Below are 25,494 nucleotides of genomic sequence, written 5' to 3' on the forward strand. Positions count from 1 at the left end.
CCATTACTGGAAGTGGTCCTAAAATCTGTGTAGTACACTAAATAACATTCTAATCTAGATGGTTTAAAGCTACATATAGTCCAGAAGGCAGAGGCGATATCATAGCCGATGCGTGTATTGTGCTTACCTGGCTGGGATGACACAGTTGTCTCACCAGGTAGAGCGGTTTACTCATTGTTTTGTTCGCCCCTCTTTAGGGGTTTGTTTGTTCCGGACTACCATCAAAACAGTCCAGAAGGCTGTACTGACAGGTTACCTACCTTGCCCTTATTGCTACGAGCTTGTCGTGGGCCGCCATGACACCCATGGACCAGATCTCCTCGCACTTCATACGGCTCCTGTAAGGAACCATGGAAATTTTACTTCCAACAACTGCTCACTTGGAAAAATAAATAGAGAAAACATAACCAAACTTAACAAAGAAAATCCACGTGGTTTTGGAAAACCAGTGGCTCACCTCTGGTACATGTTTCCCCTCCTCCAAGCAGGCAGATATCCCTGAAAAATTAAAACCATGATTTCAATATTGAAATACATTTAAGTAAATTATATCAGAGTAAAAATGAAGAGCAGAGTCAGAATGGCCCCTTTCACCACCACATGAATGTACACTTAACTATAGCTCCTTGAATATTTCAAGGTTATTTTTAACCTTATAGGCTTAGAATCAAGTTCAAGTCAAGTTCAAGTCTTCTTACACTGAAAGGACACGATCCACTTTCTGCCTGCAATGCCCAGAAAGAACTTCAGTGTACGGGAACAGAACAAGTCCACATCTGTAAGAAACAAGAACATTGATTGGCCAATGAAGTTAACACAAGTCTTATCATTGGTGAATGTCTCTGAACTTTGAAACTGATACAAGGCTTCTGATTGCTCAACAACATTGTAACATGTGTTCCTATTGGTCAAAGATAATGCTATGTCACCTGTTCTTGTGATGACATGAGTGGTGCTGTTGTCAAACGTCTGCTTGACTCGAGACCCTGTCTTCTTAGCCAGCTCATGCACAGCTCGCTGTAGAGAAAAATTTAAGAATCATTTATTAGAAATTCCACTAAACTCTTAAGGAACAGGTCAGGGATTTTCAAGTATGTTACAGTTTTCATACTAATGTCTTATTTGTCAGTTTAAATTGTGACCTGATTTTTATACCAAGTGATGTCACATATGCCATTTCCTGAATCTTAACTTCAAAAAACACATCACTTACTCATCAACCTTTAGTTATCATTTGGTAGACCAAAAGTATTGTAAATAGAGAAACTTTTGCCGCATTTAATTTTCATGGTGTCCTGTCTACTGCGAACTCATGACACTACGAATAAGGCTCCCTTGTATGACTACTGGTATTGTACTACAGAATTGCTTAACTACGAATTTGAAAAAAAAAAGTGTGAAAACCTCCCTTCATCCTTACCACGAAATAAAACCACCTTCAAAGTTTCACTATTTACAGTTATTGTACAATGATAAGAGGTTAAGATGAAAACTTACAGTCTCCTCTTTGCTTAGACCTGTTGTCACAAATGTCATGGGGACATGATTCTTCTCTTGCCACGCATTCTTCACTCCTGATGTCTGTCCAGCTGCACTATCTGTGCTCTTCTCCGTTAGTGTGGAAGTCATCCTTTCAGTGTTTTCCTTGGGTGTGCGATCAGTGGGCGACTTGTAACTGCTACGGATGCGTGGACTGTCCTTCTTACTTGGAACACTTTGAAGCGGCTTTCTAAGACTTGGTGATGGTTGTTGACTGAACGTCAGTGGAGTCTTCCTTGGTTGGGGAGTGGAAGGGTTTTCTGTAATGCCATTTCGATCAAACTGAGAGGAAGGGATGGCTGGTTCAGATTTTCGTTTGTCAGAAGAGGATTTGTCTGATTTTTGTGTTGAAGGCAGAGACAGTCTTTTGGGAGCTTCCTTGTTTTGCCTTTTACTCGGAGACGGACCTTTCTGGGCCAGTATATCACATTTCATTTGCTGAAATGCCTTCCAATTGGCTGAAACCTCTTCTGGTTCACAGACGTCATCTCTGAGTTCTCCTGAAGTTGGCAGATTGTTTTCATCACCATCAGAAGCAGGAGGAACATAGTCACATCTTGTAACAGTATGATCCTCTTCATCTGAAAACACATCCTTCAAGGAGTTGCTCTTTTTTCTGTTCAAACTTCTCCTGTTCTTTACAACAGTTGGAACGATGTCTTCAACAGGCAGAGTATCATCATCACCTCTATCTTCATCTTCTACAAGACCTCTTTGTTTCTTTCTCCTTGGACTGACATGGCTCTTTGAATTGGACTTCTTAGAAGAAACACTGCTTCTTGGGGTGGTGTTCTTCCTATCAGAAGAACTTGTACTTCCTTTCTGTACTCTAGGACTTAATCTTCTTTCTGTGGCATCATCTTTTCCCAGAGGGGTGCTGTTACCACTATTCCTTTTTTTGCCTTCAACATTTGGGCTTTTAAACTTCTCCAGAAGGCTTGCTGCAGCCTGTATGGCCGGTGGGAGCGCTCTCGACGCTCGTGTCTTCTCCGGAGAAAAAGTTGGAGGCGGGGAGGGTGATCGTGGCGACAGGCAAGGTTGGGATGACCTTGGCGAGCTTTGTGACCGGCGAGACTTTTGTGACTTCACAGACGCCTCCTGTGATCTTTGAGGAGACGACACTCGCTTGCGAAAGTTGTACTCTTTGGTGGGTGAGTGGTTGGTTTCAGTAGGAGTGCTACTGGACCTCAGTTTCCTAGGAGTTGTCCCCTCATGTGCAGTGGAGTAAATGTCTTTAGCAGACGCTTGTGAAGAAGGCGTTCCATACAAGTCCTTTCCACTTAGAATTTCCTCTTGGTCACCTTCAGAAACCTGCATGTTCTCTTCGTGTACTGTTGCGGTGAGAGTGAATAATTAGATGGAGTAAAAAGCTTTGCACTTTACATGCAAACTGAAAAGATAACTGGCATTGTAGCTGACTTAATCTTTCAAGTATAATATAAGAAACAACAGAGACATGCTAGCTTCATACTTGACTTGTGATGCTATCTACTGCCATTCATTCCTTCTATATTTAGCAAAATATGAGTAATCTTGAGTATTAAGATCCAACAACTGAACACAGATACTTAAGCATAACTTACAGCAGGTTATAAAAAAGCAGTTTGAAACCAAGAATTCCCTACTTGCACAAATAGCACTAATAAATGCCAGTGTATATATATGCTGGAGCTAATATGATTTACAATTTTAAATGCCATTCATGACAGTAAGAAAAAAGTAACAGGTACCTGTTGTGAGATGCTGTTCCTCACTGTTGTTTTCTTCTTTCTCCTTCTCTCTTGCTCTCTCCTTCCCCTTGGCCAGAAGCATCTGTATCATGGCCATCTGTCCTTCCAGGTGCTGCACATCGTTCTTTAACTTGTCCTGGTGCTGGGAGAAGAAAAACAAGAAATCAGAGATTTCAGACTTCCAAGAAGTATTTTCAGTTTTGGGGAACAAATATTTGAATTGGGACCAGGAAACTGGATGCAGGGTTGGAAGGTCGCACATGCAATCTTCAGCTTCCTGAATTCCCCCATGACAACCTCATAATTCTTGATAATTCCTGGCCAGATTCAAGTTCACCCCATTTCCTGTGTGTAGCCTTTGACCGTCATTCTGCCTGTCAATCCTCCTCCCATACACATGCTGAGAACTTGACATTGGGATATATTTAACATAGTACAGTGGGTTTTGGACCTTACTGTTGGTTTCTTTTAGTGATTTAAAATTGAATTTAAGTACAGCACTATTTTATAGGAAGCAGACCTACCTGTGTATCATACAGCTCACTCAGGGTCGAGGCATTGGTCAGGTCGTGGGTGTGACTGTCTTGGCTTAAGTCTGACTCTGAAACAAACAAACAAAATACTAAATACAGTACATTATACAATAGCTGTTGAAAAGCAGGGGAATTAAGTGTAAGAAATCAATTGATGAACAATCAAGAATAAAGAAAATTTTAAACTTTTATTTTCTAACTTGTTGAAATGAACACCCAAAGAATGAGTATTGTAAAAATATCATTTGTCTTTCAAAAGAATGAATAGCAATGATCAAAGTACCTTCATTATTCTCTAAGCAAGCTGTGACATCAAAAGCATCAGCTATAGGGATCCTTTTGGTTTCTGACTCTGGTTCTGTGTTTCCTTCTGACTTCCTCCTTTTGGGCAATGATTCAACTGTTACTTCATCTTTCATGTCCAGTACTGCACTTGTTTCTTTCCTTCTCTTGCTCTGAGAACGAGTGTTGATGTCAGTATCCGTTGCTTGAGAAATGTCATCTTGACTTTCCTTGACGGCTTCCTTCGTATCTGGTTGTTTCTCTGACCTGTTCTGTGGTGTGGCTGTGTTGGAATGACACGTGGGTGACACCTGATGATTGTCATCAAGGTCAGGCAGTTCATCATCATCATCGTCCGACCAGCCACACTCACGGTTTTCCTCTTCTTCGATTATGACAGGCTGACGGTTGTTTTCTTGCACATCAAACCTTTCTGGTATCCTAGGTTTGGATTTTACTGTCATAGTTCGCTGTGTCAGTTGTGTGAAGGATGTGTCTGGAGGAGTTGGAGGGACAAGATCCTCTTCCTCACTATCATCATCCTCTTCATCTTCTGTACCATCCTCCTCTTGTGCATCTTCTATCTCCTGCTCATTGTCTTCTACCTGAACGTTTTGCTTTACCTCCTCAGCAAGATCTTGATCTTCGTTTTCTTCTGATTTCTGGCCTTGTCCGTTGAAGGTAGCTTGTGTTGCAACCACATTTTCAGTGAGCTCCAAGTAGTCGGCTTTGTCTTCCCCTTTTCCTCCTCGTGTTTGTTCTTTAAGATGACTTCCAGAGTTGGTTTCTTCAGCTTTAGTTTGCTCCAGTTTCTGTGTTACTTCTCTGCTTGAATTTTCGTTTTTGTCAATGTCAGATACCTCCCTGCTGAGTCTAGGACTCTTTCGCTTCTGCTGGGAAACCACTTCTGAAGCTTTTGTCTGCAGTTTTACATTATCAAGTAGCGAGACGCTGGCTTCTGTGTTTCCAGAATCTAGAAAAGACTGCTGTAACATGGTGCTTGGGGACGTCACTTTCGTCTTAGGGCTTGCTTCTGAGTTAGAAGTATTCTGCAATATAGAGGATTTTCTTTTTCCTCTCCTTGGGGCATTTTCCTCACTGTCTGGGACCACATTTAAATCCAGGTGTTCTCTGTAATCACTTTGTGTGGTCCTCTGACTACAGTGTGTGGATACGTCACTCTCAGGAGGATATGACTTTGGTGTTTCCTTTCCACTGTCCACTGCATCAGGAGGGACTGTAGGCGTAGCACAAGACTTGGTGGACTTGGTGCCAGCTGCAGCTGACTTCAGGAGATCTGGTGTAGAAGGTGTATTCTGTGGGGAGGTAGGATGGTCAGATGGCATGCTTTCTGGGGAGCGGAGTTGTGAGCGTCGTCTGCGTGTGCTCAGTCTGTTCCTGTCTGCTGCGGCTTTCTGTGGTACAAGGTGTGAATCAAGATTATTTTAAAAAAGGAAACAATTGCAGAAAAAAGTCAAATGTGATACAAGAGTATACATTTTGTGTAATAGGATTGGCCTGTCCAATTTCAGGTACTATCTGCCTTATAATCACTCACTACAAAAACAAAACGATTATAATCACCTCTGTGAATTTATGAATGAGTCAGCACTTACAAGAGAGTACCACCATTACCATTGCGATAGTCTATTCCTGCACTTTTCTTCACAAATGAGTGGCCTAAGGGCTACAGAAACTGAGATGTGCACTGCTGTATGCACCAAAAGATGTGTGAAGGATTTTAACTTCATCTAACATCTGTATGCCTTTACAAAAGGCTTCAGTAACTCTTCAGTTAGAAAATAATGACATTGTGTTCTTACCTGACCACTGCTGCTGAGAGGTGTGGAGGGTGGGGGAGGGGTGGGGAACATCTCCCCTGGGGTGGGGGGCACCTCCCCAGGGGTGCTGTCCTTCCCACTGCTGTGGAGTGATGCTGGAGTCCTCTGACTGGTGTTCTGCCCTGGAGACTGTACCTCAGATAATACTGTTTGGAGAGATAAGACAGATGTCATCAGAATATAACACAGTATAAGTACATAGTACACATACACAGTTAATGAAAACAAATGTTACTACGAAGAATTGAAGACCTTTCCATTTTAAACACCAGGGGTGTAGTCAGGAATATTTTTGGTTCACTAAGTTGTGTTGAAAGCCATATTTCCATGTACTGTACTGTGTTTAAAATTCCATCCATCCATCTAGAAGCACTGCTACGTTCACACTGTAAAGTTCATGCATACACGCAGAGGAGTTGTCAGATCATCTGTGGTGCCCCAACAGTTGAATGAGAGCAGAGGAGTCCCTTTTTAAGGACAAAAGAAAAATATGACTGTTGCTGAGAAAGACAGTATCAACCTTCTCTCTGCTGACAAAATGACATACATTGTTGCCAAATGGCTACCTTACATGTAGCAGGTTGATGGTTAAGAGCGAAATCTACCTTTTCTTAACTTGTTCTGTGTCTGAGTTCGCTGGCTTCCCTCCGAGAACTCAGCCAACCTGTGTACATCAGCTACCACTTCCACCAACTTCCCCTCAAACTCTGTAGCTGTTTCAGACTCAGGAATGGCCACACAGTCCTCCATACTGTTCTCTAAACTTGTGTCTTGAGTTCCAGGTGATGAGAAGATTTCTTCCTCGGTTCTTGGGTCGCTGACGTGTCCTTCTCCGGTCCTGTGCGATCTCGTGTTGCCGGCCACGCCTGCGAAGTTTCTCCTCGGTGGGGAAGGACTCGCTAGAGTGATTGTATCAGGGATGTTCCTGACAACATTCCCATAGTCTTGTAGTGTGCTTCTTTTCTCTTTGCAAGAGGGTTGCAGGTTTTGCTTTCCTGTTTTGTTCTTGCGTTTGTCTGTTTCTTTCTTAGTCCCATGCGTTGGAATTTTCTTCATCTCTTCTTCTTCAGTCTTTTCTTGATCCAAAGCTTTTTCAAGGCAGTGTCTTGGACTGGTTCTGTCATTTGTTTTACNTTCTTGTCTTTCTCTGGGCTGTGCCTTCGGCTTACTTTGCATCATGTTCTGTATCAATAACTCCAGCTAAGGATTTACGTGTGCTGTGCCTTGGGCTCCTCCTTAGGTCTTGTTCTTCCAAAGGTTTCCTTGGTCTACGTCTTGGACTGTTCAATATGTCTTGCTGCCCATCCTTGTCTTTCTCTGAGCTGTGTCTTACACTTCTTCTTGCGTCTTCTTCTCTCTTCTTAGCTGAGACATTCTTGGGACTGCATCTTGGACTCCTTATGTTTTGAACTTCTTCTGGCGACTGTACATTTTCTGGTTTGTTGTTGAGTTTGTCTTTTGGCTGTTTTTGTTCTTTTTCCTGCCAGGATGGTCCGATGATGTCCTCAGAGTTCTCAGTGTCCTGTGATGCAACTTTCACAGACGTGGACAATTTTGAGACTTCCCCTGTTTTCTCCTTCTTCTTCTTCTTGTTTTTGCCAGCTTGAGGAGACTTAATCTGATGCTCCTCCACAGACGGAGGAATGATCTCCGTGGAGTAAATGCCTGGAGTGTCTTCCACTGGATAACTCGGTTGACTGGCAGTGAGGTCAACGACACCTTGCCTTTTGGTTTTGAGACTGCTTGGGATACAAGTATCCTGCGTGTTGGGGTTTGACTCAGGAACAACTGATACTTCTGTGTTGTTTATTCCTTCCTCTGGTGGAATTGTATCCTGGTCTCCTCCTTCTTGTTTGTCCAAGTGCGTTTGGGCATCCTTGCATTCATCCATGTGTATTTCATCAACCATCTCTTCATTATCATTGTTTTTATTTACACTCTCCTGAACATTTTCCTCTTCACTTTCATCAAGTTCTTCTTCTCCATCTTCTTCTTTCTCCATCCATCCTGCTTTGATCAACAGCAGTTCCCTTTTCCTTGCTTTCGTCCTTTTCAGCTTCTTCACTTTACCTCGTTGCCGTCTTCCCCTCTTCTTTCCTGCTCTCTTCTTTCCACCGCAGTCCTGGCTACACTGAAACTGGTAAGGATCCTGGGGGACTTTGTCTTTCGTGGTCACAAGAGGGAGATGCTTTGAGTCATCTTTACTCCTTTTCTCAGACAACATCTTGCTGCGCCTTGTCTCTTGTAGACTAAGCAATTCCGTCATGTTACCGATCGGTTTCGTGTTTGTTTGTTCTTCAGCTGCGTGGCGTTTTCTCATCTGCAAAGTTTCTTGACATGAAACATTTTGCTTTGTGACAGCTTCTCCAATGTTGACAGAATCTTCTTGCCTAGTTTCCGGCTCCTTTGCAGACTTGGATGTCTTTCTTTCCTTTGTCGCAGAGTGCTGTCTTCCTTTTCCTTCCTCTGGCTTCTTAGAAACTCCTTCATTGACAAGATCTTGGGTGACATCTTCACACTTATCTTTCGTGTAATCAAGTCCAGATGTTTCTTCAGAAATTCTTTTTCTATCTCCCTTCTCATCCTGTCTCTTCCTTCCACTCTTGGCCTTAGATGTAGATGGTGCTTGTCCAAGGCTTTCCTTTGACCCAATGTTCCCAACTTCTGCAGGGAGAACATCTAACTTCTCCTGGCCATTTTTCTCAAGGTTATCTTCTGTACCCTTCCTTGTAGACGACCTTGTCCTTCTTGGCCTTGCTTCTTCTCCTGTGACATCTTCTTCACCTCTGCGGGCTCGGGACAGAGACCTTGCCTGTCGAGACTTCCTGAAAGTCGTCTTTTCTACTGTAACTGTTCCTGTCGCTTCTGGAATGTGATCTTCTGGATCCAACTCATTGTCTTCCACTTCCATGCATTCAGCTTCCTTTCTTGATGTTTCATCTTGGTCTTCATGTTTCTCATTGCAAAGATTGCTTTCACCTTCTAAAGCCCGGATTGCTGCAAAGATGTTGTCCTCATCCTTATCTTGCTCTTCTTCAAACCTCTTCTTCCTGTCCTTCCTTCTCTTCCTCTTCTGTAGATACTGCTGTGAGAACATGCCAAGTTGACTGAAGGTCTGCTCATCCAGCTCATTCAGATCTGCTGCGATCTTCTGTTCCTGATCTGTCAGTGCGACAGATTTTTCCTTGGCCGGCTGCTTTTCTGGATCTGGATCTTCTGTAGGACCGTCACTGTCTTCAGGGCTATTTGGCTCATTGAGAAGTTCTCCATTGCTTGTGAGGTAAACACACATGTCATCATCACTATTTTGCACCTCTTCTCTCCTTCCCATGCTTGGTTTTTCTGGTGAGTCTGGTTGTGGGATTATTGTTTCCTCTACGGGAACTTCCAACGGTGTGTCCTTGTTCTTAGATTTCTTCTTGGTTTTTCTGGGGAGTTCTTCAGCGATGGGGTGCAAGACTTTGGCAGAGAAGTCTCCGGCCATGTTCTTGGCTCTCCTCCACTGCTCCTCAAGACCTTCTGTCTTCTTCTGGAGTAATCTCTTCTCTCTCCGGGACAAAGCTGTGAAGGAGATCAGGGCTTGCATCAGCACGGAGTCACTTCTTCCAGACTATAACAACTTCTATCTATGTGTGGGGGCTAAACTGAACACTGTTCATGTTCACAACACTTGGTTAAGTGGTTGGAACAACTTTTATTGTTATTTTTTTTCTCCATTTTTTCACCCATCCTCATCCACAATGTTTTATGTGGTATATGTAGTGTTACTATTTCAGTGGAATCAGATGCAGCCTGCAACTTCTTTCGAAAACATGCAAGTTATCACAAAAGTGTGACAGATTGTACAGTTTCTGTACAAATTGTATAACTTAATTTCTCTTGCAAACATCGTCAAAAGGAGGGTTGAAAAATCATGTTTGTCAAACACAAATGCTTTGCTAGCCCCCTCCACCTTTCTAATGGAACAGCCAACAACATTGGCAGCAAAATATGACTATAAATGAAGAGACGTACCAGGTTTACTGTAGCTCTTGACAAACACCTTCTCCTTCCTCTGTACCCAGCGATCGATACGTAACTGACTGCTGCTTCCTGACGACACAGTCAGCTGGTCTTCCTTGTCCACAGCTCTTCTTTGCTTCCTTCTTCGTCCTTGTTGAATATGAGTATAAATAGGTTAAATATCATATTCAGGAATAGCGAACTTCTTTATATACATGTACAACCACTGTTTAAGAAGACCAGACTTTATATGGAAGTTACAGGCAATCTCATTGGCAATGAATGATAGCTAAATCTTTAACCGACCAATCAACATTGAGGATATGTCAAGAAGTGTAACGATTTCCCTAACACACACCTTTACTGGATACAGACTCCTCATCAGCTTTTATCTCGGCTGATCTCCTTCTACTCATTCTTCCCTTCCCCCAATCCGGATCAGACTGGCCTGGCTTCCACGAGGCTTCTGAACCATCAGTCATACTAGCAGCTAGACAAGTGAAAAAAAAAACACAAACACATATTTTGAGATGTATGTGAGATTGTGAAGATATGTATTTGTGCAAGGTACATGTACAGTATAACTTTAATACCCTACAATTAGACAAGCCCTATGCTGTAGTACATGCGCAACTGTGTGGCCCAAGGGCTAAAGAAATGGAGATGTGCCTACAAAGCTGGTGTGTTATTCTGAAGGGCTGTTATACTGGCTATACAGATATAAATACAAAGTGAAATGTCTGAAATAATTGTGTCAAAGTGACTTGATCAGTAGCACAGCAAGCTAAGTGTAGGGTAATGGACACTAAGCCTAGGAAAAAAATGTTGACCCTAGTCTTTCTTTGATTGACTGCTGGTAAGGCAATAAAATTTTCTGAATTTCAAATGTTCTGAATTTCTGAAACATCATTTTAACACATTTTCAGAATAAATTTTTCTTCAGAAAATCAGGTGACTGGAAATATTTGTCCACAAGCAAACAGGTGGTCCAAATCTTAAGATTTTTTTCAGGCTGACACTGGAAACTTAAAATTAATTTTCCTAGGCTCTACCAGTACCTGAGGACACTTCCTGGTCTTGCTCTGCATATTCTTCCTCCCCACCATCTACTTCTTCAACCTGTTTGGCTGACGACTTCCCAGGTTTTCCTTTGGAAGGACCAGAAGACATCTTGGTGGTAGTTGGAGTCTTTTGGTTCCTTTTGCCAGCTGCAGCAGGCTTTCTTACTTTCTTAACCCTTATTTTGGGCTTCTTTTTCTCTTTTGCAGGATCCTGTTGGCTTCCTAAGCATGCAGACACAAATTGCAACATGATGTAACCTAACACTAGTTACTATGGTGACAGACATCTGGTTCAGGTCATTGACCTTATTTGTTTGGAGAAGAAGAAGGGGAAGAAGAGGAAACTTCAAAAACAATGTTTTCCTTCAACATAAAACAGTAACTAAAACCAATATTATATAAGTTTTGTTCTTCATTCAATTGTTCTTTTATTCAATTGTATTGTAGCAGACTCTTGGATGAATAGTATGGATGTTAATGATGATCCGAAGAAAACAAACAAACAAACAAACAAACAATCAAATCTACAGTACCTATGAATTCGTAGGGATCCAACTCATCCATGCCTACTGGTTCTGTGTCAGTTTTGTTGTTGGCCTCCGGTTGTAGACTGTGGTGCTTCAGCCAAAATTCTACCTTTTCTTTGACCCTTACAGCCGTCCCTATGTCAGCAGGAACTTCATCTTCTGGAAGAAAAAAAATACAAGGGTTTAAAATATCTATCAGGACTGACAGCTGGCAACGCTCTTTCTTAAAAAAAATTATGTTCAAAGAGAAAAGTAAGAAAGGAAAGTGATCTCAAACCAGTCTCGCTCACTTAACAGCTACATGTAATCTTCCACTGGTCATGGCAAAGAAGACAGACGCTATGTACAGTATTTACAGGTTCATTGTAGAAGAAAATTCCACTAGCTTTTTTCGACAAGCACAATGAACAGTGGACGACGGTTTAACATCTCGTGCAAAGACTGCAGCCATTTCCAGCCTTACCTAGCACTCATCACCAATCCCTTTTTCCTTGGGGTAACCTTAGTTCAACTTCAAGGTCTTTACACTGAAGTAGCCATTTGGCTACCAATTTTCTACATCAGAAATACCTGAACAGCCCCAATTTTACATGCACTAAGTTGCATATGCACCCAGTATTTCAAGCCCTGCCACTCCTTTATATTACACAGCCTGAGGAGACACCCTGCACTGACCTGTGGTCAGAAGGTCGACGGTCATCTGTTCTTGTTCCTTGCTGATGTCCAGAGGTTCGGCCTCACTAACGGTGGGACCGAGGGTGTCCGACCTCTGGTCATCTTCCCGGGATCCCTCATCTGCATTGTGACCATGGCTGCTCAGTAAAGGCTTGTCACCAACTTGAGCTTCAGTTTTTGGAACTATTCATGAGACAAAAGAACAAAATTTATTCTACTCTGGATGGATTCATGGTTACAGAATGATTACTTCCAGGTATGTAAGTATTGTTTTGGGTGGCTGAGTTGTGGGTTTGTGTCTCTGCTTGTCCCAAAAGCTTTGGGTGGGAGGTGATTTTGACAGTTGATTGATAGGGAGGTCTTGCCTAAAGGTGACCCAGCAAGGTGTAAGTGGGCAGTATGTGGAGGAATTCAGTAAGTGGTACAGTACCCAATTACATTTTGTAAATCACATCACAGGAAACCCAGGATATACCGTGTAATTTACATGGAGGATAGAATCAGTCATATATAAAAAAAAAACAAAAACTTTGCAGACAAAAGAACAATTTGTTACCAAGAAATCATGCCATTGTAGGTTAGAGTTAATACAGTTAAGTTTCAAGTCTACTACATGGTATATTAGGTAATATGTGGACATATTTCCGGGTATGGACATTACTTCCGGGTATGGACATATTGTTTTGGGTGGCTGAGTTGTTTGTCCTAGAAGCTTTGGTTGCACAGTGGGTGGGAGGTGATTTTGACAGTTGATTGACAGGGAGCTCATGCCTGAAGGTCACCCTGCCATGTGTAAGTGGGCAATAAATTTATTTCTTACCTCCAGTATTGCAGAGAGCTACAGGATCTCCAATGTTCTCTGTGCTCTGCCCCAACAGTCCCAGTGAGGCCTCCCCAAGCACGTGTAAGAGTCTGTCACCTTCTGCCGAGGGGTCAGCATTCCCTGTGACATCATCATCACCATGGCAACCATTGGTCACATGACCATCACCTGACACACCTGAAAATTACATCCAAGTCATGTTACTTTTCTATATTGCTAAATATTGTTTATGCAAAATAACAAAGGACCTTTTTTTTGCCGACTAACTTATCTTAATCTTTTGAACGTTAAAAGAAACTTCACCATACTCAGGCATATCTACTAGTATTGAACATAAACATAGATGTTTTCAAAACCAAAACCTTGTCTCTAATTGCTTACAGAAGGACAATGGCTGTTTATTTTTCATCAATAAAATAGAAACATCATTACCCAGTGAATTCTCCACCAGAGCTGAGAGTAGTTCTGTGCTGGCCACAGTCTGTTCCAGCTGTCCGCTGCCACGATCACGATTACTGGAGCGTCCGTCCCTTCTCGCGGCATGTCTGGTTCTACGCGAGGTCGGCCTACGAAGGTTCTCGCGGTCCGGGGAGTCGGTCACATTCCTGTTTTTCCTTCCTTTTGAGGGTTCTTGCACAGGGAAGCCACAACTACAAGAAAGCATAAGGGTTTAATACTGCAAAATCATGCCTGAATGTATTATGTTTCATAAGGTATTATGTTTCATAGACAATTTGTTTTTAGTTTCAGTACATCTCAAGAACAACTTTTTTTAATATCATCAGTGCAGGTACTAGGTGTCAAGGGTTACATTTCCAGTATAATTCAAAATATTTCTGGAGTAGGCAACAAAAGAGAAAATGATTTCAATCCAAAAGGGAATTCCAAAACAAATAAGATAAAGTTAATAGATAGTCAGCCATGTCCTGTTTGGAAGAAACACTGACCTGATGTTTATATTTGTGCTTGTCCTTGGTGCTGAATGATCCTCCACTGGATCTAAAAAATATTGGTACAGGGTAAGAAAATGACCAAAAATACAAGGTAAGATAATGACCTGTAGAGCTGAAATAACACATTTCCCACTAAGTAACCAATGACAATCAAGATCCCTGATTGGTTAGTAGAGATTTAATTTGATTGTGTTAATTATACGTTTCAACTTTGTTACACACCTTCCTCAATGTAAACAGGTGTTTCCTCCACTCTTCTTCGCTTGGCCTGTCTGATGTTGCGCCTGTTCCTGACCTGTACAGTGGAGGGTATTCCATTTCCTTCTTCCTGTACAGGGCAAAGTATCAATGCTTAAAAACAGCAATAGTGATGAAACAGTGTTGTCTAGTGTACTGAGCTACGCACCAGTGTCTAGTGTACCTGAGCACACTGTACCTGCAAAATTGTTCAGGTACAAACCTGTATATCATGGGTGCAAGTACCTGTACCTAAACAAGTTAAAACACTGTCAGACAACATTTGTTAAAGATTACAGATAGGCAAATTTCATTTTAAAAAATCAACTTTTGACAATCAAACATTTGGAATCTTCCAAATCCTTTGTTTTGTGATCAAGGATATATAAATCTTCAAACAAAAATGAAGTTAAGGTTCAAATGACATCCTGATGAAACAATTTTAATCCCACTTCAAAAAAATAAAATCACAATCATTTCATACTGGAATATAAGAGTTCATTCACCTATACCCTCACCCTCTACTACAAAATGTAACACCCACGTACCAAATCCCCCAAATCCTTTTAACTAACACCCACATACACACCCACACCTAATCCACCCATCCAAACAACCCACTAACCCACATTGGTAAAATATTTTCTCCTTGGTAGCAGAGATAAAATGAAAGTCTAGAATAGAAATTTCCACCCTCCTTGATATTCTATGAGAATCAGTCCTAAAATGAAGATTAATATAAACTTGTATGCAAGTACAGAATATCTATCTTTACAGACTCTCTCTCTCTCTCTCTCTCATATAATAATTATACATATATATGAAAATTGTAGCAAACTAGTACTCTGTTTTCTTACTCAAACACAGTTATATATTAATTATTTAATTATTTTGTACTAATTGTTACTAATTTTGATCTTGCTACATTGGTAAAACCAAACCCTAGCAGAAACCATGGTGACCTCTCGCAATGCGAAGGTCAATGACCTTGTATAATTGGAATGGAAAGAGAAGAAACCAACCTACATGTATAGCTAAAACAACATGTTTTCTTTCTGTAAATGTAAACATAAATAGTGGAAGATAATACAAACAGTAAAATGAAATAAACAAGGACAGCTACACATAGATCCCTTTTAATTAGTCTGGAGCATGGTTGTGATTATGATAGTGATGAATATTCATAATCATACTTTAGGAAATACTCAGCTGGGGGAAAAATAATTTTTTAAACAAAGATTTTTAATGTTAAATCAAACCTTAATCAATCTCTTTTGTATACACATGTAGAATCAAGAATGTATGTTTAAGAATATTTAAGTCTTCTTGTAAATTGCTTGGCATCTAAGGCTACTTGCAAAAAGGCAAATGAGATAACCTTTTCTGGGACCTTTGACCTAACTTCCTCTCAGTGTCCCCACTGTGTCTAACATGTGGAAATAACTGTGGAAACACAAGCAAACACACACAGAAAACAAAATCTCTGCAGATGGAAGCAATAAAAGTCAGGCTCGTTTCAAACACACCACGAAAACGGCGAGTGAAACTTCCTTGGCATTGCTAGAAGAAACCTTGAGGTTACGTGTCTGTCCTTCGCATGCATTTTTTCTGTGCTAACTTCTTTCAACTGCTAGATCTATAAGATATTTGTGCAACCAAAATAAAATCATTTGTACTAAGTTTTTCTCTTAAATTATCTGGTAACAAACTACATCCACCAGGATCAAGGTGTACTCTGTTCTTGTTTTTGTGAAGTAAAAATTAAAACAAGGAAGTCTGTACAAAAGTTACATATATTTAATTTTGTTGGTTATTGCAAAACAAGGTGTATGACGTCAGTGTTGCTAGGTTATCCTGTAGTTTCATGAATCATACATCAATTCTACACCAACGCATACTTCTCCTGGTGGTTCTACAGACAATGAATAAATTTTCTGGAAAGGTCTTTTACATTTTTGGGTGTGAGAACGTGCTGAACTCAGGTGTTACTCCCCACTTTGAAGACAAGTAAGTCCATCTTTTTTCAACCAGGAACCGAGAAAACATCACTGCAAACGCGCTTTGTGAACAACTGAAGACGAAGACACGACAAAATGCGGATTCAACCCTGCCGTTTACGACCAAAAACGTGACACGGGATTCATTTACATTCTGGGAGGTAGATAGGTCTGTGTCTTACGTACGAGTGACGCACATCCCACCATTTTTTCTCGGGGACAAAATATTTCCATCAATCCTCCTGGCAAGGCGAGAACAACAGCATCTTGAAAGGCACGTTTAGATGCTTGCTTGTTAACGATAAAGACGTTTACAGAAATTTCCCTCCGTTGGCAAGCACAGGAGGAGGTTTGCACAAAACTTGCCCAAAATGTGGACCAGAAAACAAGAAGGAAGGACAGTCTTAGCAGCTCTGTTCTTGGTTGTGTTATATTGTGGTGGTGCGTTTGCAGCTCATGGATGGAAACAGACAATAGGCTGTGCCTACTTAAACTTCAAGGTAAGTCGCTCCAGTTATTATTAGACAACAAAGTCTAGACAACGAAATGCATTTCATGACTCATAACTTAAGCTGTACACTTTCAAGTTTCTAATGCTGTATAGTCTGTCATCTCAGATCCTTGTGATGTGATTCTGTTACATTTTTAGTGATTTTTATTTATAAGTGTTTGATTTCAACAGTTTTCATTTCCATATCAATGCGAACTTGTTGCAATTTTCAGGGCTCATGGTTTATTTAATACATTATGTAAGTCAAAATTATTAACAGTTCGCTGTATCTTATGGAATGGACAACACTTTTATTAATTCCAAGAAATCTAAGATATACCACCATGAAATATATCTATACTATAGTTAAAGAGTTTTTGTATATTTGTTGTTTTATTCATTATTGTGAATTTCTCCCTGATTCTGTTTGTACTTTTCCACTGGCTCCCATAAGACAACGGACCTGCATGAAGCAGGAAATTAAAGACAGGAAATGAGGTTGAGAAGTTACTCGTGATATGTACTGTGTTTGTCAATTCTTTCATAAATGCAGTACATGTACAATGTAAATCTCAATAACCTACTGCACCTACAGAACGTATTGTACCTGCGTGAAACCCGTAATGTATTATGCATATAGCACTTTGGCAGAACATCTCATGTAAGGTCGTATTCGCGCATATAAGGTAAACATTCCGTCTGTAGTTTCCAAATGTTGGAAAAAATATCTTTTGCAATAGGCAAAAATATGATGCAACGTTGACCAAAAATCCAACGAAAACCTTGAAAAATGGTGGTTTTGCGCAGGCGCAGTACATTCTGCCGATGTGCTTCAATAACCAACTAGAAACAAGGTAATATTTGCAAAGCAAATGCATGATGCTTACCTTTGCATATGGTCTGCTCTGTTAATTCTAACTCAAACATATTCATATGTATAGTCAGACAGGAGTCTAAATCCCTCCTGTTATAAAATTGCAACATGATGTAACCCAACACTAGTTACCATGGTAACAGACAGTCTGGTTCAGGTCATTGAAATTTTTGGTTTGAACAAGAAGAGGAAACATAGCAAAAACAATTTTTCCTTTGGTAAACGTAATTATCTGTTACATGTAGGTGACGGACCTGCGCTCCACGACCATGCAGATCCAGTGGACGGCCCTGCAGCAGGGAGTGGACCAGAACCGCTGTCACGTCAGCCTGACCATCAAACACAACCACCCTCGCTACATCTCCCAGTGTAACCCCTCCCTCAACACCCACCTCATCACTGGGCTACAGGCTAACACTACCTACAGCAGTACGTTTCCTTTTCCATCTTTCATAAACTCAAAACATGGCTCTCCGCAAGCAATGAAGCAAGGGTGCTCCCCCTCCCCTAAATCTTAGCACCCCTCCTAAAAATGTTAAAATTTAGGGTTTTCTCTTAGAGTCTTAGTATTTCGCAAAAATTCGCTGAAAATTAGAACGTCAGCCCTTCTTTATCAGGCACACGCTTTTGGATCCGGAAAAGTCCCCCGAATTTCCTGTCTACACTGCAATTATATTGTGCCTGGGTGTGAACATAAGCAAAATAAAGTTGACTTCAAGTTGAAGTCATACAATACCTCCCAAAAAACAGGTTAGGACAATGCTGGGACAATAGGAACAAAAGATAATTTGGAGGCCTGATGAAGTTGTAGCACTCTTGGCAGAAAAAAAAGTACAATGTGCATACTATTTGTAATCTCACTCTAAAAAAATCAAACTTAACAAAATAACTTTTTCCAACCAGTTTGCCTGCTGCTGGGCTGTGAGCACTCCAAAGGACAGAACAACCCCAACTGCCAAGAGGTGACCACCAAGGCCCCAGGCAACGATGTCAGCTCATACATACCACTCCACTGGCAGAGGTAGGTACCTTATCTAAATAGTAATTACGTCATTCTGTCGGTTAGTACATCTGTCTAGCTTGGACCGCTCCTCATTATTCTCTGCATTAGCAAAGTTAAAACTTTTGTTTCAACACAAAGAAATAGTCTCACTGAGAGCTTTTGACCGGCCACTCTGGTCTTCTTCAATAGACTGACCCAGTGTTGACATCACACTTCAGACTCAGAGAAGTCACGTGACAAGTCTCACTGGGTCAGTCTATCGAAGAAGACCAGAGTGACTGTTCAAAAGCTCTAGTTGAGAACAATCCATTGTGTTGGATCAAAAGTTTTAACTTTAAACATGAAACCACCAAGGCAACACAGATGAACTGACTGAATGTCTGTGAAATATTTGCACTTTCATGTTTCTATTTTGTATTCCTTCACATACATTTTGATTGAGGTACATCTGGGCTGTGGGATTGGTCTTCACCATAATAATGGGCACTGAAATTTTTATTTTCCTTATCAAGTATCATAGCGACAGCTACAGCCACCACCCTGATCAGCAGTATCCTGGGCATCTGTATCTACAAGTGCTGTGATCGCAGCAAGATCTATCTCCGCCCCAAGTACCTGAACCAGCGCCGCAGAGAGCAGGAACAGAATGGACACATGATGGGTACAACATACTTTGTCCTTAGGCCACACCAATTTAATTTGTTGGTTCTCGGATTTTTTCAGGAAAAATATGAAGCGACAGGGCGAAAAAAATAAAAATAAAACAGGTCTAGGCATCCCATTATAGGCTTAAATGCTACGGAATGAGCCATGAAGTCAACACAAAAGGCTGGGTTAAAATTTAAAGATTGAATTTTGAACTTTTCTCAACTGTTGGGGGCAAAACATGAGCATTTTTCAGTTGATTCAGGACCAGAATCATTTTTTTTTTTTTTGCAAATCAGAAAAAAACGAATCCGAGAACCAACAAATTAAATTGGTGTGGCCTTATTTTAGTTTTTACCCATAAATATTACATTTTCAGTATCTTTATGTATGGGATTTGTCTGTGCTTGAGGTTGGGTAAGAAGCATACATGTATGTTGGATGGAAATCATTTGCTGGTCCATTGACAAATTTTTAGATTTTGGCCATCTGGTGGCTTCCTTGGATACTTAAGCTGAATCTGCAGTCTTGTACCTTTTAATTTGAGGAATAAAATCTGCAGGTAACAGTAACTTTGTCCTGTTCCCCTTAAAAAATACCAGGTAATCGCCTCCACAAATGGACAAGTTACACGCACAAGCTCAAGTAACATTATGAAAAAGGAACAAAATTCATGTTACTATAAACTCCAAGTGACCAAATAAACAATCTAAATAAGTATATGCTTTTTTTTCCAAGGGCGTGAGATCCCGACTATTGTCGTGCCTGACCAGGCCGGGGCAGGGGGAGGACAGCTGGGAGCCAGCCGCCAGCACAACTCCACCCCGCTGCTGAACCGTGCTGCCCTGTCCCCGCTACAGGAGGAACCTGAGTATGAGTCAGCCAGTCCTGTCATGCCACGGGCAGCACATGCCACAGGCAGCCGGACAGACAACAGGGGTGGTGAGTTATCTTTAACCTTCAGTTTGCTATGGTAGCCTTTTGACATCAAATTTGGGGGAAAAGCCTTAGGCAGTAGATAACACTGGCAAAGGGGCAGATTTTAACCATTAGTCTGTTAACATTCAGTCTGCTAAGGTACCCTTTTGACATCTAAACTGTGTCAGGAAAAAACCTGGCGCAGCAGATAACACTGGCAATAGGACAGACTTTAACCTTCAGTCTGCTAAGGTAACCTGTAGAAATCAAATTTGGGGAGAAAGCCTCGGGTAGCACATTTCTTCACATTTTCTTCCATGCCATAGGATTTTGGCATTCTACGACATTGATATCGTTAAAATTCCAACATTTTTGGGGGCAATGTACTTGCCTACTTTGCACCTGCTTTGTACGATTTACAGTAAAGCCGAAAACCTTTTTTGGCAAACAGACAAAAATTCATGTGCACAACATAACTGACCATAGAGAGTGCCAAGATTTGTTTTTTATGGTTATCTGATGATTATTTTGCCTGTAGATTTCCTGCACCCAGAGGAGCATCACTACGAGGCGGCCAGTCCTGTCCTCAGCCGGGCTGCTAAGGTGACTGCCGGTGAGGGGTCAGACCCCGGGTACGAGAACCCCAAAGACTGGAACAACTCGCCTGCAACTGGTCAGTTATTCAAACAATAAAGAAAGCAAGAAATCGTGGATTTCATACCTACACGAAATAGAATTTTGGGGGGAATTTCTTGTTTGACTTATTACTGATTCTGTCTATGCATTTTGCCATATGGGAACAAACATGCATATATTATACGTGGCAGGAAACAGAAGACAGGAAATGAGATAACCCTGTCTAGGATCTCTCTGGGACCTTTGGCCTACCTTCCAGTCTACATTACCTACATGCCTAGCATGTGAAAATAACTAAGGAAACACAACACACACACACACACACACAAACAAACCCTCAGTACAAGTTATTAACATGAATAGAAAATGACTGTGACTTTAAAGCACTCAGTATTCTCAGTATACTCAGCACTCAGTATTCTACAAGCTGTTCTGAAACTGACCATTTTATGTATGTCAGGAGGGTAGGCTAAATGTTCTTATCTGGATTTTACCTGTTTTACTGATTTTTTGGCAATGCCTCAGGGGTAGAGCCTGCTTTATAGTATTGGGTTCTGTTTTAAAATATTCTTTATGTTCTTGATCACAGGTCATGCTGACCGAGCCCCCGAGGGACCAACCAACAACAACAGCCTGCTTCCCCCTGCGGCGCCTCACGTGTACGAGCAGGCGAGCCCTGTCATGCCGCGGGCTCGCGTGGACTCCCGTCTGCACCCCGGCCCCGGCACGAACAACCTCAGCCCGCCCGAGGGACACTACGAGGCCGCCACGCCCGTGGTGCAGCGTGCAAACTTGGGCAACCGGTGAGAACTACTTTTGATACTGCTTGTAAAAGCACAGTCTGGTAATGTTATCTTTAAGGTCTACATGGATACAATCATTATAAATATGTGGTAAAACAGTAGGGCAAATCTCTTTCAACAGCCACTATGCCATATATGGCTGCATATAGCTCTTACTCCCGTCCCCCCAGAGTAAGCATTTTCTTTTTTGACGTATGCAAACTCTTGAAAAAGACGACAAGTGAAATATTTTGCATTTGCTAGAAAGCAAATAACAGCTACTCAGTGTTTTTCTTCAGGGCTAATGGTGTAATACTGAAGTCTGAAATCTGATTTCTTGTGTTTTTCTCCAGTGCTCCTGGTATGAATGGTGACCATGGTCCGTACCAGCAGGCCCCCCAAACCTCTGCTCCCAGCCTCTCCATCCCAACCATCCATTACGAGGCTGCCAGCCCTGTACTACCACGGGCTAAGGCCCACATTGAACATATGGAGAACAGGTAGGGTGTGTGGACTGTACTATACTCATGTATGGAGTGTGTTACACTGATGAAGGTTAGACATCCAAGTAATAAGGGAACCAAAAAGACAGTCAAGCAACTGGATAAAAGCACACTACTCAAGTAACTGGATACTACATGTATCTTGGATATTCCAAAATCATATCCAGTACTGTTGCTTCAATAACTGTTTTTTGGAGTATAGAGTGTGTCCCTCATTTAAATGTCAATTGGTAGCAGCTCACCTCACATTTGTGTATTTTATTGGCAAGCTATAATATTTTTCTGATATTCTCTTCTTTGAGCTGTAGACATCACTCAGTAACTGTTTGAGTCAGAAGATTTTTAGATGTCTGAAAAAGTTTGATCCAGCAACAACAATTATTTTCTTTATTCCATTTCACAGGAAAAGTCTGGAAAATGAGCCTCCACGAGCCCAGCCTGGTCACCTGTGTCCGACCATTACCTACGAGGTGGCCAGTCCGGTCTTACCTCACAAGGCTAACCGGTTCTGTCCAGCCGAGAACGGCGATGCCTCGGGGAGCAACAAGGGCGTCATGTGAGCCTCCCAACGAGCTACGAGATTTAACGCAAGTGACACACGACAACACACAGCAAAACGTACTGCACCTGTGCAAAACCCAGATTTTTCATGGCTTTCATTGAATGTTTGGTCTACGATGCATCAGAATTTCACTCATTGCAGATAATATCTACCCCAACAAAATATTTGAAAACTATAGACGGGATGTCATTCTTAACATGTGAATATGAGCTGTTCTGCCGAAGTGCTATGCACAATACATTACAAGTTTTGCACAGGCGTAGTACGTTTTGCCGACATGCTTGTCTGGTTCATCTTTGTTGTAATGATTTGGCTTGCCCCTTATGTTATTCAGAATTCCCACATATTCCTAGCATGCTAATGGATTTGTGAATGTCTATAGACATTTAGGATCCCCCTAGCTTTTGAGCTAATGATTTTCCAAATTTAAGTCCAAATTAAGGGTTCAGGACTTTCATTTTCAAAACACTGGCCTGGTAAAAGCAATTTATTCTTGACATTTGAGTGTTAGAAAAAAAACCTTTGTTGTATTATATTACTTGGAATGCTAAAACTTCATTAAAGTTAGCTTTATTCAGATGCAAGCTCCCGGTGCTAGGCTACTGGTACATGTATGGTAAAGAAGCAGTAAGGTTTGTAATCGGGTTTTGCTAAAATGCTTCATGTTACACTTAATTCTATGTTGTGCCACTAAATTCTCAGAATAGGTGCACCAGTGCACTTATTTAAAAAATTGCGTAGACTGTGACAGTTGTAGTGCAATCAACGAATGTATATGGTAATCTGTTTCTTGGCAGAGAACCCTTACATAATATGACGACGTGAGCTTTATGTTCAATTCTAGAAGCAAATAAGTAGTGTGCAGTGATCATACTTTTGGACTAAATAGTAAGGTCCAAGTACTGGCCGATTCCTAAACTGTACAAGTTACTGATAGGAGATGCAGTCCTGTAAAGGGCCCTGTGTTCTAGCCACAACTCAAGCAAGGGAAAGAAACATGCATTATTTTGTAGTTGCACATGTCTGTTAATTATTTGCTCATATAAATATATATATGATAAAAAAAGGTAGATACAAGCCTCAGTGCAAGTTTGCCAAAACCTTTTTTTGATTTGAAATGTAGTTTCTTATTACTAACTCAAGGTACAGAACTGGATGTATTGTGATAATATTTTGCATGTATATACAAAGAAATAGCATACCCTATCTTCGAAAAGTAGTTTAAACAAGTGGTAAAAATGATATAGTTTTTGAAAGGAACAAATTTTTCAAGGAAACTGTTGACCTATATTTAGCATGAAAATTGATCTGTGTTGGTACAAGTCATTATGGAAAAAAAGACTAAACTTTATTTCCAATTGTTATCTTATAGATTTATAACTTTGACTTCTTGAATGAAAACTTTAATGTATAATGATAATAGTGTTTGCTTGGACTGTTACTTTTATGTTGATATCAAGAAGTGTGAAGATTGAAAACTTACAAATATTCCTAAAGCAATATTGCTATTGCAACGTTATCATTGGTTGACTGCTAATTGTGATTGACACCAAGGATTGGTCTATTTTGATATGATTAAGGACTTCAATGTTACTTTGGGTTCTGTATGGCCTTTTCAATGGAAAACTACTTGTATTTCATTTTGTGATTATGTATAAAAAAGATCTTACTGGAAAGCAAGAGGACAAAGGTATTCAAACAGAATAGCAAACCCTACATCATGTATCTGTCTATGTACATGTACAACATGTAGTACATATAGAATACTACACGGGGTATTCCGTATCGCCCGAGGTATCGGCCCGACCGTGCGGCCGTCGGGCGATCCGACTCGTGGGAAGGGCCAGGAGTCCAGGATCGAGGGCGATGCGGAATACACCGTGTTGTATTTTATTTATGTCATACCCACCCAAGAAAACACGCCTTTCAATGCAAAATGAGCCAAAAGTTGGTGCCACTAAACCCTAAAATGCAGCAACATCAATTCCAACGTCCGGATTCTGTATTCGAATTTTCGAAAGAGGCACAAGCGGGTAGGGCGAAACACGTTCGAATCGTTTTATGGAAGCCATGGAAGCGTTTGATAATGGGTTCCGAACCGGGCCGTACCGTAAAGTTATCGAACGTTATCAAACGTACCCGTTATCGAACGTTATCGCGGCCCGGGTATGATATAAAGAGCACTACTGTAAGTATAATTTCTGTTATCAATTTGCATTATGTTTGAACACTGTCACTTAGTATTAAAATATCATTGTTGACACTACTTACCTACCTGAGTTGATGATTTGACTCTTAACATTATCTTTCCGACAAAACATTATCTTTCCGACAATTAGTGGTTGATGAGTGGTTTCATGATCTAAACTTTTCAAGTTGCATGAGTGAGAAATTTGGCCCATTGTCAAAGTATTCAATTTGAAACTACTCATTGTTCAACATTTTCCTAAAAAGTGACATTATACATGTATTTCATTATGCGACTTGTACTTTGACACTGCACCAGATTTCAATACCAGCTTTCTGTGGCTGATATTAATTTAAAACTTACAATTTTCTATTTTAACCTTCTCCCTCTTACCTAACCCCATAACTAATATGGCTACAAAAACGGCTACCTTAGCAGAATGAAGATTAAGAATGGGACTCACTGAGTCTGTGGAAATGTGTCTCCTCTTTTCTCCCTGCTCCTCCTGGTCCTGAGCCTTCCTGCAGTTCTGTGATGATCCTACAGGAGGGGCTGCAAGTATACAAAGTTAGGGTGAAGCCTATAAGTTAAACTAACAATTTTAAACATTACCAATATTCGTAGCGATGGGAAGATGACAACGATGAGACGGAATTCGGCCGGTTTCGACTCTATTCAGTCTTTCTCAAGAAT

At 41.0% G+C, this 25,494-nt stretch overlaps 1 protein-coding gene across 1 annotated transcript in view; it reads right to left on the reverse strand.

The window, feature by feature from the left end:
• LOC109478690 (serine/arginine repetitive matrix protein 2-like) overlaps positions 1-25,494 on the reverse strand; it is a 32,251-nt gene that overhangs the window by 4,305 nt on the left and 2,452 nt on the right. Inside the window, 22 exon segments of the mRNA XM_019780358.1 lie at positions 261-338; positions 458-498; positions 699-776; positions 930-1,017; positions 1,498-2,870; positions 3,270-3,411; positions 3,794-3,870; positions 4,086-5,499; positions 5,908-6,071; positions 6,531-7,056; positions 7,059-7,096; positions 7,099-9,486; positions 9,940-10,077; positions 10,286-10,417; positions 10,986-11,210; positions 11,522-11,674; positions 12,191-12,373; positions 13,011-13,190; positions 13,446-13,663; positions 13,961-14,012; positions 14,189-14,294; positions 25,265-25,353. Coding sequence (XP_019635917.1) covers positions 261-338; positions 458-498; positions 699-776; positions 930-1,017; positions 1,498-2,870; positions 3,270-3,411; positions 3,794-3,870; positions 4,086-5,499; positions 5,908-6,071; positions 6,531-7,056; positions 7,059-7,096; positions 7,099-9,486; positions 9,940-10,077; positions 10,286-10,417; positions 10,986-11,210; positions 11,522-11,674; positions 12,191-12,373; positions 13,011-13,190; positions 13,446-13,663; positions 13,961-14,012; positions 14,189-14,294; positions 25,265-25,353 — 7,883 coding nt within the window.

This window comes from Branchiostoma belcheri, unplaced genomic scaffold (assembly GCF_001625305.1).
Source record: "Branchiostoma belcheri isolate BF01 breed outbred unplaced genomic scaffold, Haploidv18h27 scaffold45, whole genome shotgun sequence".
NCBI lineage: Eukaryota > Metazoa > Chordata > Leptocardii > Amphioxiformes > Branchiostomatidae > Branchiostoma > Branchiostoma belcheri.